This window comes from Ovis canadensis, chromosome 2, assembly GCF_042477335.2.
Source record: "Ovis canadensis isolate MfBH-ARS-UI-01 breed Bighorn chromosome 2, ARS-UI_OviCan_v2, whole genome shotgun sequence".
Lineage (NCBI taxonomy): Eukaryota > Metazoa > Chordata > Mammalia > Artiodactyla > Bovidae > Ovis > Ovis canadensis.
Window position 1 is genome coordinate 231502727 of NC_091246.1, and position 13292 is coordinate 231516018.

At 41.9% G+C, this 13292-nt stretch overlaps 1 protein-coding gene and 1 pseudogene across 1 annotated transcript; both read left to right on the forward strand.

Annotated features, from left to right (window-relative positions):
- The first annotated feature begins 4079 nt into the window (after positions 1 to 4079).
- Positions 4080 to 4174, forward strand: LOC138434843 (U6 spliceosomal RNA; annotated as a pseudogene).
- A 722-nt stretch (positions 4175 to 4896) lies between these two features.
- On the forward strand, positions 4897 to 12898 carry MRPL44 (mitochondrial ribosomal protein L44). Its single transcript, XM_069574670.1, has 4 exons — positions 4897 to 5147; positions 7020 to 7488; positions 11363 to 11541; positions 12369 to 12898. Exons 1-4 carry the CDS (start codon positions 4969 to 4971, stop codon positions 12538 to 12540), a joined length of 999 nt encoding a protein of 332 aa, XP_069430771.1. The 5' UTR covers positions 4897 to 4968; the 3' UTR covers positions 12541 to 12898.
- The last annotated feature ends 394 nt before the right edge of the window (positions 12899 to 13292 follow it).

Here is a 13292-nt window from a genome sequence, read left to right on the forward strand (position 1 = left end):
CTACTGACCCCACACTGTAGTGAAGGAAAGTCAGCATTTATTTGCAGGGTGGCTTCCCTGATGGCCCAAACAGTGAAGAATCTACCTGCAACACAGGAGACCCAGGTTTGATCTCTGGGTTGGGAAGATTCCCCTGGAAAAGGGAATGGCTACCCACTCCAGTATTCTTGCCTGGAGAATTCCATGGACAGAGGAGCCTGGTAGGCTACGGTATGTGGGGGTCACAAAAGAAAAACAAAAAACATGACTAGCAGCTGCATAAGAGAAGCAACGTGAACAGGCAGCTCTTGCTCAAAAGAGCCAATTCTTAGAATGGCTTTCAGGGAAGGTTTTAAAGGCAACATTTGGGGTAAGGGTTGCGACTCATGACTTCTGGTTGCTTGGTGGTGATTAGCTATGTTTAGAAATTTTAATCATCAACCTTCTGGTTCTCACTTGTCTAGGGTACATATACTTTTGTATTGTAGTCACCATTCTCCACCTGGGTGGCGGGGGTCTTAGTTTCTGCAAAACAACTCAAAGATATGCATCAGATTGCTAGACTCTCCCTTGAGGAGAAACAAGGACCGTTATCACTGAACTATCATTTAAGCTATTGTTACTTTTCTTGCTGACTGCTTTTCCTTTGTTTTTGTGTTCCCTCACTCCCCTGATTAGTAACTACTCTTTGGAACTCAGGAAAGGTCAGTGACTCGAGCCTTTTTCTATAAACAAAAAAAACTGTGGTCCCCCGTTTTCTTTAATACTCCTCTCTCCAACTATATTAGTAGATCATTTATTAGAGTATTTCTCTCAGTTAATGAAATACTGCGAAAATAACAGTTCCTTGTGCTTTCAATTTATTTGAATGATAGTCCATGAATTTTCAGTATTTCACATGCAGTGTAACACAAAGCCCAATCATAATCCCCTCACCTCTTCTGGAGGACTTGCTTCACCCAGAAATACATCAGCTTGTTTTGCCGTATGTGTCATATCCCTCTTTCCTTCTCTCCCTCCCCATCAGTTCAGTCCAGTCGCTCAGTTGTGTCCAAGCCTTTGTGACCCCATGAATCGCAGCACGCCAGGCCTCCCTGTCCAGCACCAACTCCCGGAGTTCATTCAGACTCACATCCATCGAGTCAGTGATGCCATCCAGCCATCTCATCCTCTGTCGTCCCCTTCTCCTCCTGCCCCCAATCCCTCCCAGCATCAGAGTCTTTTCCAATGAGTCAACTCTTCGCATGAGGTGGCCAAAGTACTGGAGTTTCAGCCTTAGCATCATTCCTTCCGAAGAAATCCCAGGGTTGATCTCCTTCAGAATGAACTGGTTGGATCTCCTTGCAGTCCAAGGGACTCTCAAGAGTCTTCTCCAGCACCACAGTTCAAAAGCATCAATTCTTTGGCGCTCAGCTTTCTTCACTGTCCAACTCTCACATCCATACATGACCCTTTTACAAACGGGAATGAACCATTCAGATTCTTCTTCTTGATAGGTTAAGCTAAGAGCTCTGAACTGAGTTGTATGACCTGTCAAAGAAAAATGAGAGCTGGACAGTAGTTAATACATTCTATTTAGGAACTATTTAGGAACTACTCCCCTAAAAATAGGGGGAAAGAGACACCAGCATAGAACTGGGCTCAGTTTCCAATACAGCATGGACAAGTGGCGATTTTTGAACTATGGTGTTGGATAAGACTCTTGAGGGTCCCTTGGACTGCGAAGAGTTCAAACCAGTCAATCCTAAAGGAAATCAGTCCTGAATATACATTGGAAGGACTGCTACTGAAGCTCCGATACTTTGGCCACCTGATGCGAAGAACTGACTCTTTGGAAAAGACCCTGATGCTGGGAAAGGTTGAAGGCAGGAAGAGAAGAGAACAGAGGCTGAGATACTTGGATGGCATCACCGGCGCAATGGACATGACTTTGAGCAAGCTCCAGGCATTGGTGATGGACAGGGAAACCTGCCCTGCTGCAGTCCATGGGCTCGCAAAGAGTTGGATATAACTGAGAGACTGAACTGAAGTGGGGATTTAAAACCAAGGAGAAGGTAGAGGTCAGTGTCTAGAAAAGTACTAGGAGGAAACATTAGGGGTACTAAACGATTCTGCCTAAACTAAGTTGACAAAATTCTTACAAAAGGCAGGCAAGGGTGATCAGACATAACTGGAGGATAGTAAGGTTTATGAATTTGATAAGATATCAAGGATTGTCAGACACTGGGTTGGAGGAGCCTCTCCAAACTGACTTAACTTTATTGCTAAAACTGTGATGCAGGCCTGTCAACGGGGCCGACTGGAAGGCCTTCTGAGGTGGAAGCCTTGTTGAAAAGAGGGCTTAGAGAAGCCAGACTGAAGTTTGGTCAAGGAGAATCTTTGCCAGACCCTAACACTAGAGATTCTTGAGATAAGTCATAGCATGCTTTGGGATGGTTTTGGTCACCACCTCCTGTACATTGTTATGAATCAGTTTTCAGGGAGGTGAATGTAGGTGAGATGTGTCCAGGAAGAAAGGAAAGAAGAAGATTGATTACAGTAGAGGCTGACTACAATAACCTGGGAGAGGGGTAGGCTAGCCATCAGGTAGCTCCTATGGAAATAAACTGAAAGAAGACTTGCCACCTGGACAAAAGAGGGTATTTGTGGAAATAGGAACAACTGAAGACATAGCAGTCCAACCTGGGTGACTACAGGGGATGCCATTAACAAGTAGAGAGATCACAGAAAGAGGTGCTCTTTCAATATCTACATGTTTTGTGGGCAGTTCAAAACTTGAGGATTCAGACAGTTTTCTTTAGTGACTTAATATTAAGTTTAAAAAATAAATTAACAGTTTGGTAAGAAAGCAATATTCATTGGAAGGACTGATGCTGAAACTGAAGCTTCAATACTTTGGCCACCTTATGTGAAGAACCGACTCATTGAAAAAGACCCTGATGCTGGGAAAGATCGAAGGCAGGAGGAGAAGGGGACGACAGAGGATGAGATGGTTGGATGGCATTTCCTACTCGATGGACATGATTTTAGCAAACTCCAGGAGATGGTGAAGGACTGGGAAGCCTGATGTGCTGCAGTCCATAAGGGGGCAAAGAGTTGGATCCGATTGAGTGACTAAACAACAAAGAAAGCGATATGATGATATTGCTAAAGAGTGAAAGATAAAGAAAAAAAATGACATAAATCCACTGGTCCCATTTTGACCTATTTTTCCCATCCTCCTCCCCCTTTTGCTGTAAAACAGTTTGTACTTAGATTGTTTTTAAATAAAAATGTTTATTTTGGATTCAATAATCTCTTAGTCTAGGGCTCCTAAAAGGAAGGATTCTGGAGACATGCCAGGTAAATATTTGTCTATAAACAGCTGCTAGATTCATGGTCTTGAACTCTTTAAGACTACGCCTTGATGAGAAGTATTTTCTTTTTGAGAATTTAAGTGTTTTCTTTAAACATGAAACAGCTTGTCTTACTTTAATTAGGACAGAAGGAACAAGAGCAACTGACAAGATGAAGCAACTTCTTCCAGAAATTTCTGGATCCCAAAGCCCATGAAGCTCTGTACACCCAAGAGTAATTAATGCCCAAGTAGGAAAAAAAATGTCAAATTACCAGAGATCAAAGTGCCAACATCTGTTGGATCATTGAAAAAGCAAGAGAATTCCAGAAAAACATCTACTTCTGCTTCACTGATAACGCTAAAGCCTTTGACTGTGTGGATCACAAAAAACTTTGGAAAATTCTTAAAGAGATGGGAATACCAGACCACCTGACTTGCCTCCTGAGAAATCTGTACGCACGTCAACAAGCAACAGTTAGAACTGGACATGGAACAACGGTCTGGTTCCAAATTGGGAAAGGAGTACGTCAAGTCTGGATATTGTCACCCTGCTTATTTAACTTCCATGGAGAGTACATCATTTGAAATGCCAAGCTGGATGAAGCACAAGCTAGAATCAAGATTGCAGGAAGAAATATCAATAACCTCAGATACGCAGATGACACCACCCTAATGCCAGGAAGCGAAGAGGAACTAAAGAGCCTCTTGATGAAACTGAAAGAGGAGAGCAAAAAAAACCACTTAAAACTCAACATTCCAGCTCGCGTCAGCACATATGCTGAAACTGGAATGATACAGAGGTTAGCAGGGCCCCTGCACAAGGATGATACGCAAATTCGTGAAGCATTCCATATTAAAAACAAAAACAAAAACAAAACCCCTCAACATTAAAATAACAGATCATGGCATCCTGTCCCATCACTTCATGGCAAACAGATGGGGAAAAAATGAAAACAGTGGCAGATTTTCTTTTTCTTGGGCTCCAAAATCACCGTGACTATACAATAGTGACTACACCCATTAAATGAAAAGACGCTTGCTCCTTGGAAGAAAAGCTATGACCAACTAGACAACATATTAAAAAGCAGAGACGTTAATTTGCCGACAAAGGTCCTTCTAGTCAAAGCTATAGTTTTTTCAGTAGTCATGTATGGATGCGAGAGTTGGACCAGAAAGAAGACTGAACGTTGAAGAATTGATGCTTTTGAACTGTGGTGTTGGTAGAGTCTTGAGAGTCCCTTGGACAGCAAGGAGATTCAACTAGTCAATCCTGCAAAAAAATCAACCCTGAATATTCACTGTAACTACTGATGCTGAAACTGAAGCTCCAACACTTTGGCCACCTGATGCAAAGAACTGACTCACTGGAAAAGACCCTGATTCTGGGAAAGATTGAAGGCAGGAGAAGAGGACGACAGAGGATGAGATGGTTGGATGGCAAAGAGCCAGACACAACTGAGCCACTGGACTTAACTGAGGGAAAAAACAAAACAAAAACCAACGTTTGCGCATGCCCACTAAAACACCCCTCCTGGCCCCCACCCACCGGGTGCTGGCTCAGCCCCCGCCTCTCCCGGTTTCCGGGGGAACTGTGTTACTGCGACACTGCTCCGGCTCTCCTTTTTCCGCCCTCCATTGCTTTCTCCGGTGCAATGGCATCCGGCCTGACAAAGCTGCTGCTGCGAGGTCCCCATTGCTTCCTGGCCACGGCCGGCCCCACTCTCGCTCCGCCGGTTCGGGGAGTGAAGAAGGGATTCCGCGCCGCTTTCCGGTTCCAGAAGGAGTTAGAGCGGTGGCGCCTGCTCCGGTGCCCGCCGCCGCCGGTGCGCCGGTAGGAGCCACCGGGGGAAGAGGATAGGGGTGGCGGTCCTGGAGCCGGGGCGTGCTCCCCGAGGCTTCGGCCGGGGGGCGGGTAGGGATGCTCATCGTTCGTTTGCTCCTGGCTTGACCCTAGTTGTGCGATAAAGACTCCCACGGGTCGTGGACGCGTGGCGGAGGCAAAGGGCATGCATTTCTGCTGGGCGCATGGCTGCCCCCGACGCTCTTGGAACTCCCATTTGGAATCCTGTAGGAGAAGGCAATGGCACCCCACTCCAGTACTCTTGCCTGGAAAATCCCATGGACGGAGGAGCCTGGTAGGCTGCAGTCCACGGGGTCGCTAAGAGTCGGACACGACTAAGCGACTTCACTTTGACTTTTCACTTTCATGCATTGGAGAAGGAAATGGCAACCCACTCCAGCATTTTTGCCTAGAGAATCCCAGGGATGGGGGAGCCCGGTGGGCTGCTGTCAGAGGGGTTGCACAGAGTCGGACACGACTGAAGCGACTTAGCAGCAGCAGCAGCAGACTGAGACTTGTGAGAAATAAGGCCAGCTGGAGGGTAACCTATACCGGGCTTGCGTGTTTTAGCCCCTGCTTTGTATTGCTGCCTCAGAATTCCTTGGGTACGGACAAGAGGGAGGAAAGCACAAAACGGTATTGCGATATAGGGCAAGGAAAAAAGTACACAATGACAAGTCCACTGTTCAGAGGAAAGGGAAAACAGCTTGGCTTTAGGTTTTTGCCATAATTAATCTTGTTCTGCTAGAGGAAAGTCTGGTAGGAAGACCCTCAGATCTTCATATAACTCCAGAAAAGATCCCCTTACACATGAGGTTTTGCTTTTTTTTTTTTAATAATGTTTCTTTGACCTGTGTCGTGGTGGTACAAATAGATGCACCTCACTCTTTGATGGCTCCGTTTGACGGGTGTTTGAGTTACTGTTGCTACTACAACCGATGTAACACCGAATAGCTTTGAAGTTATTGCTCCTTTGGAAATTTAGTATGAAAATTGATAGCTATTTTAATATTGCCCTTCCTCCCAAAAAGCCGATGTATTTTATACACTTGGTAGGAATATATATGTTCATAGTTCTATATTTTTTCAACACAGAATATTGTTTTTTCCTAAAAACAATAGTAAAATAGTGTTCCTTCTTAATCTACATTTGGTTATAGTGAGGTTAGTCATTTTAGGCTTTTATAGTTGTTAGAAACTTTATATATTATATAGATTGTATATATCTTAATGACTTACAACCCAGATCTTTATGCTTTGCAGCCCTTTTTTACTTGAGGGTTTTATTTTTGGTTTATTGTCTTTAGTTTTTAAAAGACCTTTTAGTCGTTCTTGAGAATGGTTGTGAAGTTTTAACCTACTTACAATATTGTATTTTATTGTTTTAAGATTTGGAAGCATTCATTGAAAATTAGCAATAAAATCTAGTATCAATTGCTAATTTTCAATGAATGCTTCCAAATCTTAAAACAATAAAATACAATATAAATATAACATACTTAGTGTTTATGACTTGAACATATGAAATTATAATTTCTATTTCATGTGTGAGTATAAAGCATAGTTCCATGGTTATAACAGTAGAACCTAAAAGTGAGGATAAGGTCTTAGTCTCTGTTGATGAACTGCTTTGATGTGGCAGTTGACTCAGAGGGACAGTTAATCCAGCAAAGGACCACAAGTAATCATCTGACGTAAGTTTTAATTTTTAGAAAATCAGATTCTGGAATTAAAATGAAGCTCAGTCTTTTAAAATTTTCTTTATATAATTAAATAAAATTGCATCACAATGAGAAATGTTTGCATCACAGCACATCTTGTTCTCTTTATTATCTCTTACTGTCTTGTGTTTTACATTTTCAGTTCGGAGAAGCCCAATTGGGATTATCATGCTGAAATACAAGCATTTGGCCCTCGGTTACAGGAAACTTTTTCATTAGATCTTCTCAAAACTGCATTTGTTAATAGCTGCTATATTAAAAGCGAGGAGGCCAAACGCCAAAAACTTGGAATAGAGAAGGAAGCTGTTCTTCTGAACCTCAAAGATAATCAAGAACTATCTGAACAAGGGACATCTTTTTCACAGACATGCCTCACGCAATTTTTTGCGGACGCTTTCCCAGACTTGCCCACTGAAGGCGTTAAAAGTCTGGTTGACTATCTCACCGGTGAGGAAGTTGTGTGTCACGTGGCTAGAAACTTGGCAGTGGAGCAGTTGACGCTGAGTGCGGACTTCCCTGTCCCCCCAGCTGTGTTACGGCAGACTTTCTTTGCAGTGATTGGAGCCCTGCTACGGAGCAGTGGACCCGAGAGGACTGCACTCTTCATCAGGGTAGGTGATTGTTAGCTGCACGTGCTGGAACATGCTTGAGGTAGAAAGAAAACCTTTTTTTGTACTTTACTTCTTTGCGCTATGACCTTGGCAGGTTACATGTGAATTTTTCTCCTGATCCAAACTGAGAAAGACCTAAAGCTTTTTATCAGTTCAGTTCAGTCACTCAGTTGTGTCCGACTCTGCGACTCCATGGACTGCAGCATGCCAGGCCTCCCTATCCATCACCAACTCCTGGAGTTTACTCAAACTCATGTCCATTGAGATGGTGATGCCATCCAGCCATCTCATCCTCTGTCATCCCGTTCTCCTCCTGCCTTCAGTTTTTCCCAGCATCAGGTCTTTTCCAAGGAGTCAATTCTTGGCAGCAGGTGGCCAAAGTACTGGAGTTTCAGCTTCAGTGTTCAGTCCTTCCAATGAATATTCAGGATTGATTTCCTTTAGGATGGACTGGTTGGATCTCCTTGCAGTCCAAGGGACCCTCAAGAGTCTTCTCCAACACCACAGTTCAAAAGCATCAATTCTTCAGTGCTCAGCTTTCTTTATAGTCCACCTCTCATATCCATACATGACTACTAGAAAAACCATAGCCTTAACTAGATGGACCTTTGTTGGCAAATTACTGTTTTTTAATATGCTGTCTAGGTTGGTCATATCTTTTCTTCCAAGGAGCAAGCATCTTTTAATTTCATGGCTGCAGTCACCATCTACAGTGATTTTGGAGCCCAAAAAAATAGTCTGTCACTGTTTCCACTGTCTCCCCATCTTCGCCATGAAGTGATGGGACCAGATGCCATGATCCTAGTTTTCTGTATGTTGAGCCTCAGGCCGACTTTTTCACTCTCCTCTTTCACTTTCATCAAGAGGCTCTTTAGTTCGTCTTTGCTTTCTGGCATTAGGGTGGTGTCATCTGTATATCTGAGGTTATTAATATTTCTCCCTGCAATCTTGATTCTAGCTTGTACTTCATCCAGTCCAGCATTTCAAATGATGTACTCTGCATGTAAATTAAATAAGCAGGGTGACAATATACAGCCTTGACATACTCCTTTTCCTATTTGGAATCAGTCTGTTGTTCCATGTCCAGTTCTAATTGTTTCTTCCTTACCTGCATACAGATTTCTCAGGAGGCAGGTCAGGTGGTCTGATATTCCCATCTCCTTAAGAATTTTCCAGAGTTTGTTGTGATACACACAATCAAAGGCTTTGGCATAGTCAATAAAGCAGAAGTAGATGTTTTTTTGGAACTCCCTTGCTTTTTCAATGATCCAACAGATGTTGGCAATTTGATCTCTGGTTCCTCTGCCTTTTCTAAAAAAAAGCTTTTTTATGATAGTATCTTAATTATTTTTATGATAGTATCTTAAATATTCTTAAATAATTAGAGGTGAATTAAATATTAAATTTAGTGTTTACCTCATGGCAGGACTGCAAGCCATGTTTTTAGCTTTACATCCTAAGGGACAAGGGTAGTGCCTGCACAGTAGAGGCTCAGATGTTTAGTGAGTGAATGAGTCCAAGGGACACTGCTGGAGGGTCTAGCGTGGCTTGGCAGCTCCTTGCTTAAGTACCAGCTGCTGTTCTGCTCTTCCGGGTGATACAGTCTTCTATTTCTGAGTCCCTGTTATGGGCTTTGCTGGTGGCTCAGACAGTAAAGAATCCCCCTGCAATGCAGGAGACCCAGGTTCAATCCCTGGATCAGCATGGCTACCCACTCCAGTATTCTTGGCTGAGAAATCTCATGGACAGAGGAACCTGGCAGGATACAGTGCATGGGCTTGCAAAGAGTCAGACACAACTGAGCAAGTAACACTTTCGTTATGTGCACCAAATTCCTTGTTAGCCAGTAATTAAAATACTTAAGTATTTTAAAGTACTTAAAGTACTTAATTACTTAAGTAATTAAAATACTTAAGTAATTGGTTTGATTTAACTCCACTGTCCTTTTAGAAGTTGTCAATTGGGAGAAGTTTTATTCTTTGCTTTTGGATGAAAACATGAGTTTTGGTCTTTCTTACATAATGGATAGTCCAGGCAATCACTGCAAGTCACAAAAAAAGAGTCTTGATTCAGACCTTTGAAATTAGATGTTTTAAACCAGTTTCCCTTATTGTTGGAATCTATGTAATTTAGTATTGACACTAAGTTGATCTGATCATTTTGATCAAGAAGGATACTTACATTAACCAGCAATCAGACTTCATTCAGAGTTAAGGTCTCCCTTCCAACTTCCCAGCCAGGACTTATGTCTGTCTGTCTTATGGAAGCAGGTTTTTAACTGACACCTCTGGAGATGGAGCTGAGGGAAATAGAAGGAAAGGAAAGCAGAAGGTGTTTACTTGACTTGATGGCCAAAAGCTGGTTTAGTGCCTTCTGAGTCTGCTCACTGTTTAAAACAGACACTAGTGAGCATTTTGTTCCCAGCTGGAGCCTTACAACCATGTACCTTCATGTGGGTGTTGGCTCTCAGCTTCTAGTTTTCTGGATAGGGTTCCTTTCAAAATGACATCCCTGCTGTGAATCCCACCTCAGGTCTTAAGGATTTTTATACCCCTGACATCAGGTGCGGACTTCGGCCCCATTACTGCAGGTAGCTTCTGTCACACTGTTGCCTTAAGCGGGAGTGTTTGTTGACTGCCAGTTGAGTGAACGTCCATTGCCTCATTCAGAGGCCAGGGGACCGTTTGAAGCCCTCTAGAAGGCAGTGGCACCCCACTCCAGTACTCTTGCCTGGAAAATCCCATGGACGGAGGAGCCTGGTGGGCTGCAGTCCATGGGGTCACGACTGAGTGATTTCATTCACTTTTCACTTTCATGCCTTGGAGAAGGAAATGGCAGCCCACTCCAGTGTTCTTGTCTGGAGAATCCCAAGGATGGCAGAACCTGGTGGGCTGCCGTCTGTGGCGTTGCACAGAGTCAGACACGACTAAAGTGACTTAGCAGCAGCAGCAGCAGCAGGCCTGAGGTGAAAAGGAAAGCGTCGCCTGCCCCCTCTTTCCCCTGCAATTAAATATTTTTTTATAAATAAATTCTAACAAAGTCCTTCCTTGATGTCCATTCTCTCCCAATCTCTATAGCTAATGTAGAGTCTTAGAACTATCTAAACAATTTTTTGTCACCATTTTGAAATTTTCACAGGGTAGTCATGAGACCATTTTGGAAATACTTGTTTACCATACTGTAGTGCCTCCGCTGACAGTTCCAATTATAGATCCTCATAGAGATAGATAATTCAAATATCTTCCTTCTCAGTCAAGAACTGTGACATCTCCCATAGTAGAACTAACTGTGTTGGTGGTATAGTGTGAGCACAGCCACTCTCCATAGTGGAACTGACTGGTTTGAATGGTCTTTCTTCATTCATTTGCTCGCCTAATATTTATTGTTTCCTGTGTGCCAGGCACTGTGCCAAGCACTGAACCAGAGTTTAATAGGATTCAGTCTTTGCTCACAGCTCCTAGGCAGAGAGAGTGGAATGTGGACAGTGCCCTCACGTGTTGTAAGGTGTAGAGGGAGCTCAGGGGAGGCGACTACTAATTCCAGCAGGGTTAGGGAAGTTTTACAGCAGTGACATTTGCCTCAAGAAGGTCATTCCAGGAAGAAACCTTGAGGAGCATATTCCCTTTGCTGTGCTACATACCCTTGTACTTTATTTATTGTATATTGAGTTGCCCAAAAAGTTTCTTTAGGTTATTCTGTCACATCTTATGGAAAAGCCCAAATGAACTTTTTTGGTCAACCCAATACATACTAGCTCATATCTCTTAATCATGTTAAATTTTAAAATTTCTGTTAAAAGTGAACTTTGAATTATGGTCCTTATTTTCCTTATACTAATTTTTTTTTAATGTATAAATTATGTTTTTATATGCAGGACTTCTTAATTACTCAAATGACGGGAAAAGAACTCTTTGAGATTTGGAAGATAATAAATCCCATGGGGCTACTGGTACAAGAACTGAAGAAAAGGAATATTTCAGTTCCTGAATCTAGACTCACTAGGCAGTCTGGAAGCACCACAGCTTTGCCTGTGTATTTTGTTGGCTTATACTGGTTAGTAAAATTTTAATCTTCATAATATTCATCAGAAGTCTTGAAAACTGATTTTTCACAATTCTTTAATAAACCTCGAATTGCATTAAAGGATTTTTTGAAAACCTCATTCCCTTGGTGATCTAGTCACTAACTACTTCCTTTCCTGCTGGTCATCCTTAGGGGAAGGTAGATAATCTGTGGTTTGCTAATAGTAGCTTTTGTTAACCAACCTTTTACTATAGAAATCTCATGGAGTATCCTGCTAATCTAAATATTTCTTAAAAACAATTTGACTTATAATAGAGATTTAACCCCAGTCCACACTTGTAACAGCTTCAATTGAGCCTAGAACCGAAAAGAAACTGAACATTGTCCATCAAAATAAGTCAGTCCATGCTGAGAACTTTTAGGTTTTTTCATAACAGTCGACCTGCCTCAGGTTGATTTCAGGTGGATAGAAGTGTTAAGTGTAAACTGTGAATATTTACACTTGACTTTTAAAGTTTAGGTAAATATTTTTCTAATTTTTTATGATGTAGGACTTCGGAGGTATACAAGCAGTGGAAGACATTGCAAAGGAGAAAATTGATGGTGTTGTTGGATGTTTCATCGTTAGTTTTAATTGAAGTGCAACGCAAAATGAGATGCTCTTGCTTGTCAGATTGGCAAGCCTTAAACGCATCCTTCATCAGCAGTTCATACACTGCTGGTAGAAAGAAAAGAAAAGTATTTCTGATAGTTTTGGTGAATATTGCTGCCAAAATTAGACCAGGGAAACCTGATCTGTGTGCTTTGTTGTATGATGCACCATGTAATTTCAGGCTGTTGTTGGGTTTTTTTCCTAGTGATAAGAAGCTGATTGCGGAAGGCCCTGGGGAGACAGTACTGGTTGCAGAAGAAGAAGCTGCTCGAGTGGCACTTAGGAAACTCTACGGGTTCACTGAGAATCGCCAGCCCTGGGACTACTCTAGGCCCAAAGAGCCTGTGAGAGCAGAAAAGACCATCGCCGCCAGCTAGCCAGCCAGAGACGTGCAGCCTGAAACTTGTGAGCAAAACAGCAAGACAAACGAATGTCAAAAGATGATCTAAGCTGGACATTTTTTAAATTGTAAAGAAATATGTCTTGTTCCTCATACTGAGTTCCTAAAATTGAACAAGTGTTTATCGGGTCACTTCTTTTATTTTCTTTTTATTCATTTTTGTTCTGTCGGTATTTTCCTGAGAAATTTTAACTCAAATTCTTGATCTTATTATTGTATTTAACTTGTACAGTTAAGTGTATTTTATTCCCTTCTGACTTTAAGGTATCATAATTTGAATGTATGTTTTACATGAAGTTGCTGTAATGCCTATTAAAAAAGTTATTCTTCATGTATTTCATTGTAGCTTAATTTGATATACCCAGATAGTGAACCCTGTCTCTCTAGTATAGTTTTAGCTAAAATAGTTATAACTCTTAACCTTTAGAAATGTAAGGTGCTGATTATAACAATCAGGCATTTACAATAACTTAGATGGCAACTACCGAGCCTGTGATCTTAGAGCCTGTGGTCCATGGTGAGAGAAGCCTCGGTTTAAAATTCTGTATGCAAGTTAATTTCATAGCTATTTAATTTCTATAAAATGAATGGCGGGGATATACATTTTATGCTTTTAAAATAAAAGCAGATTAAAACATTAATGGAAAAATAAAGTATGTATGTATCAATTTAGTATTCCATAATCATAGCAACCATGTCCCAAGCACAGCTCTTAAATATTGTAACACA

Excerpts from the sequence above, each read along its gene's own strand:
- MRPL44 (XM_069574670.1), top strand. The coding sequence starts at position 4,969 with ATGGCATCCGGCCTGACAAAGCTGCTGCTGCGAGGTCCCCATTGCTTC. Across the intron at positions 5,148-7,019 it reads CCGCCGCCGCCGGTGCGCCG|TTCGGAGAAGCCCAATTGGG; the intron begins GTAGGAGCCACC and ends TTACATTTTCAG. Across the intron at positions 11,542-12,368 it reads TATTTTGTTGGCTTATACTG|TGATAAGAAGCTGATTGCGG; the intron begins GTTAGTAAAATT and ends TTTTTTTCCTAG.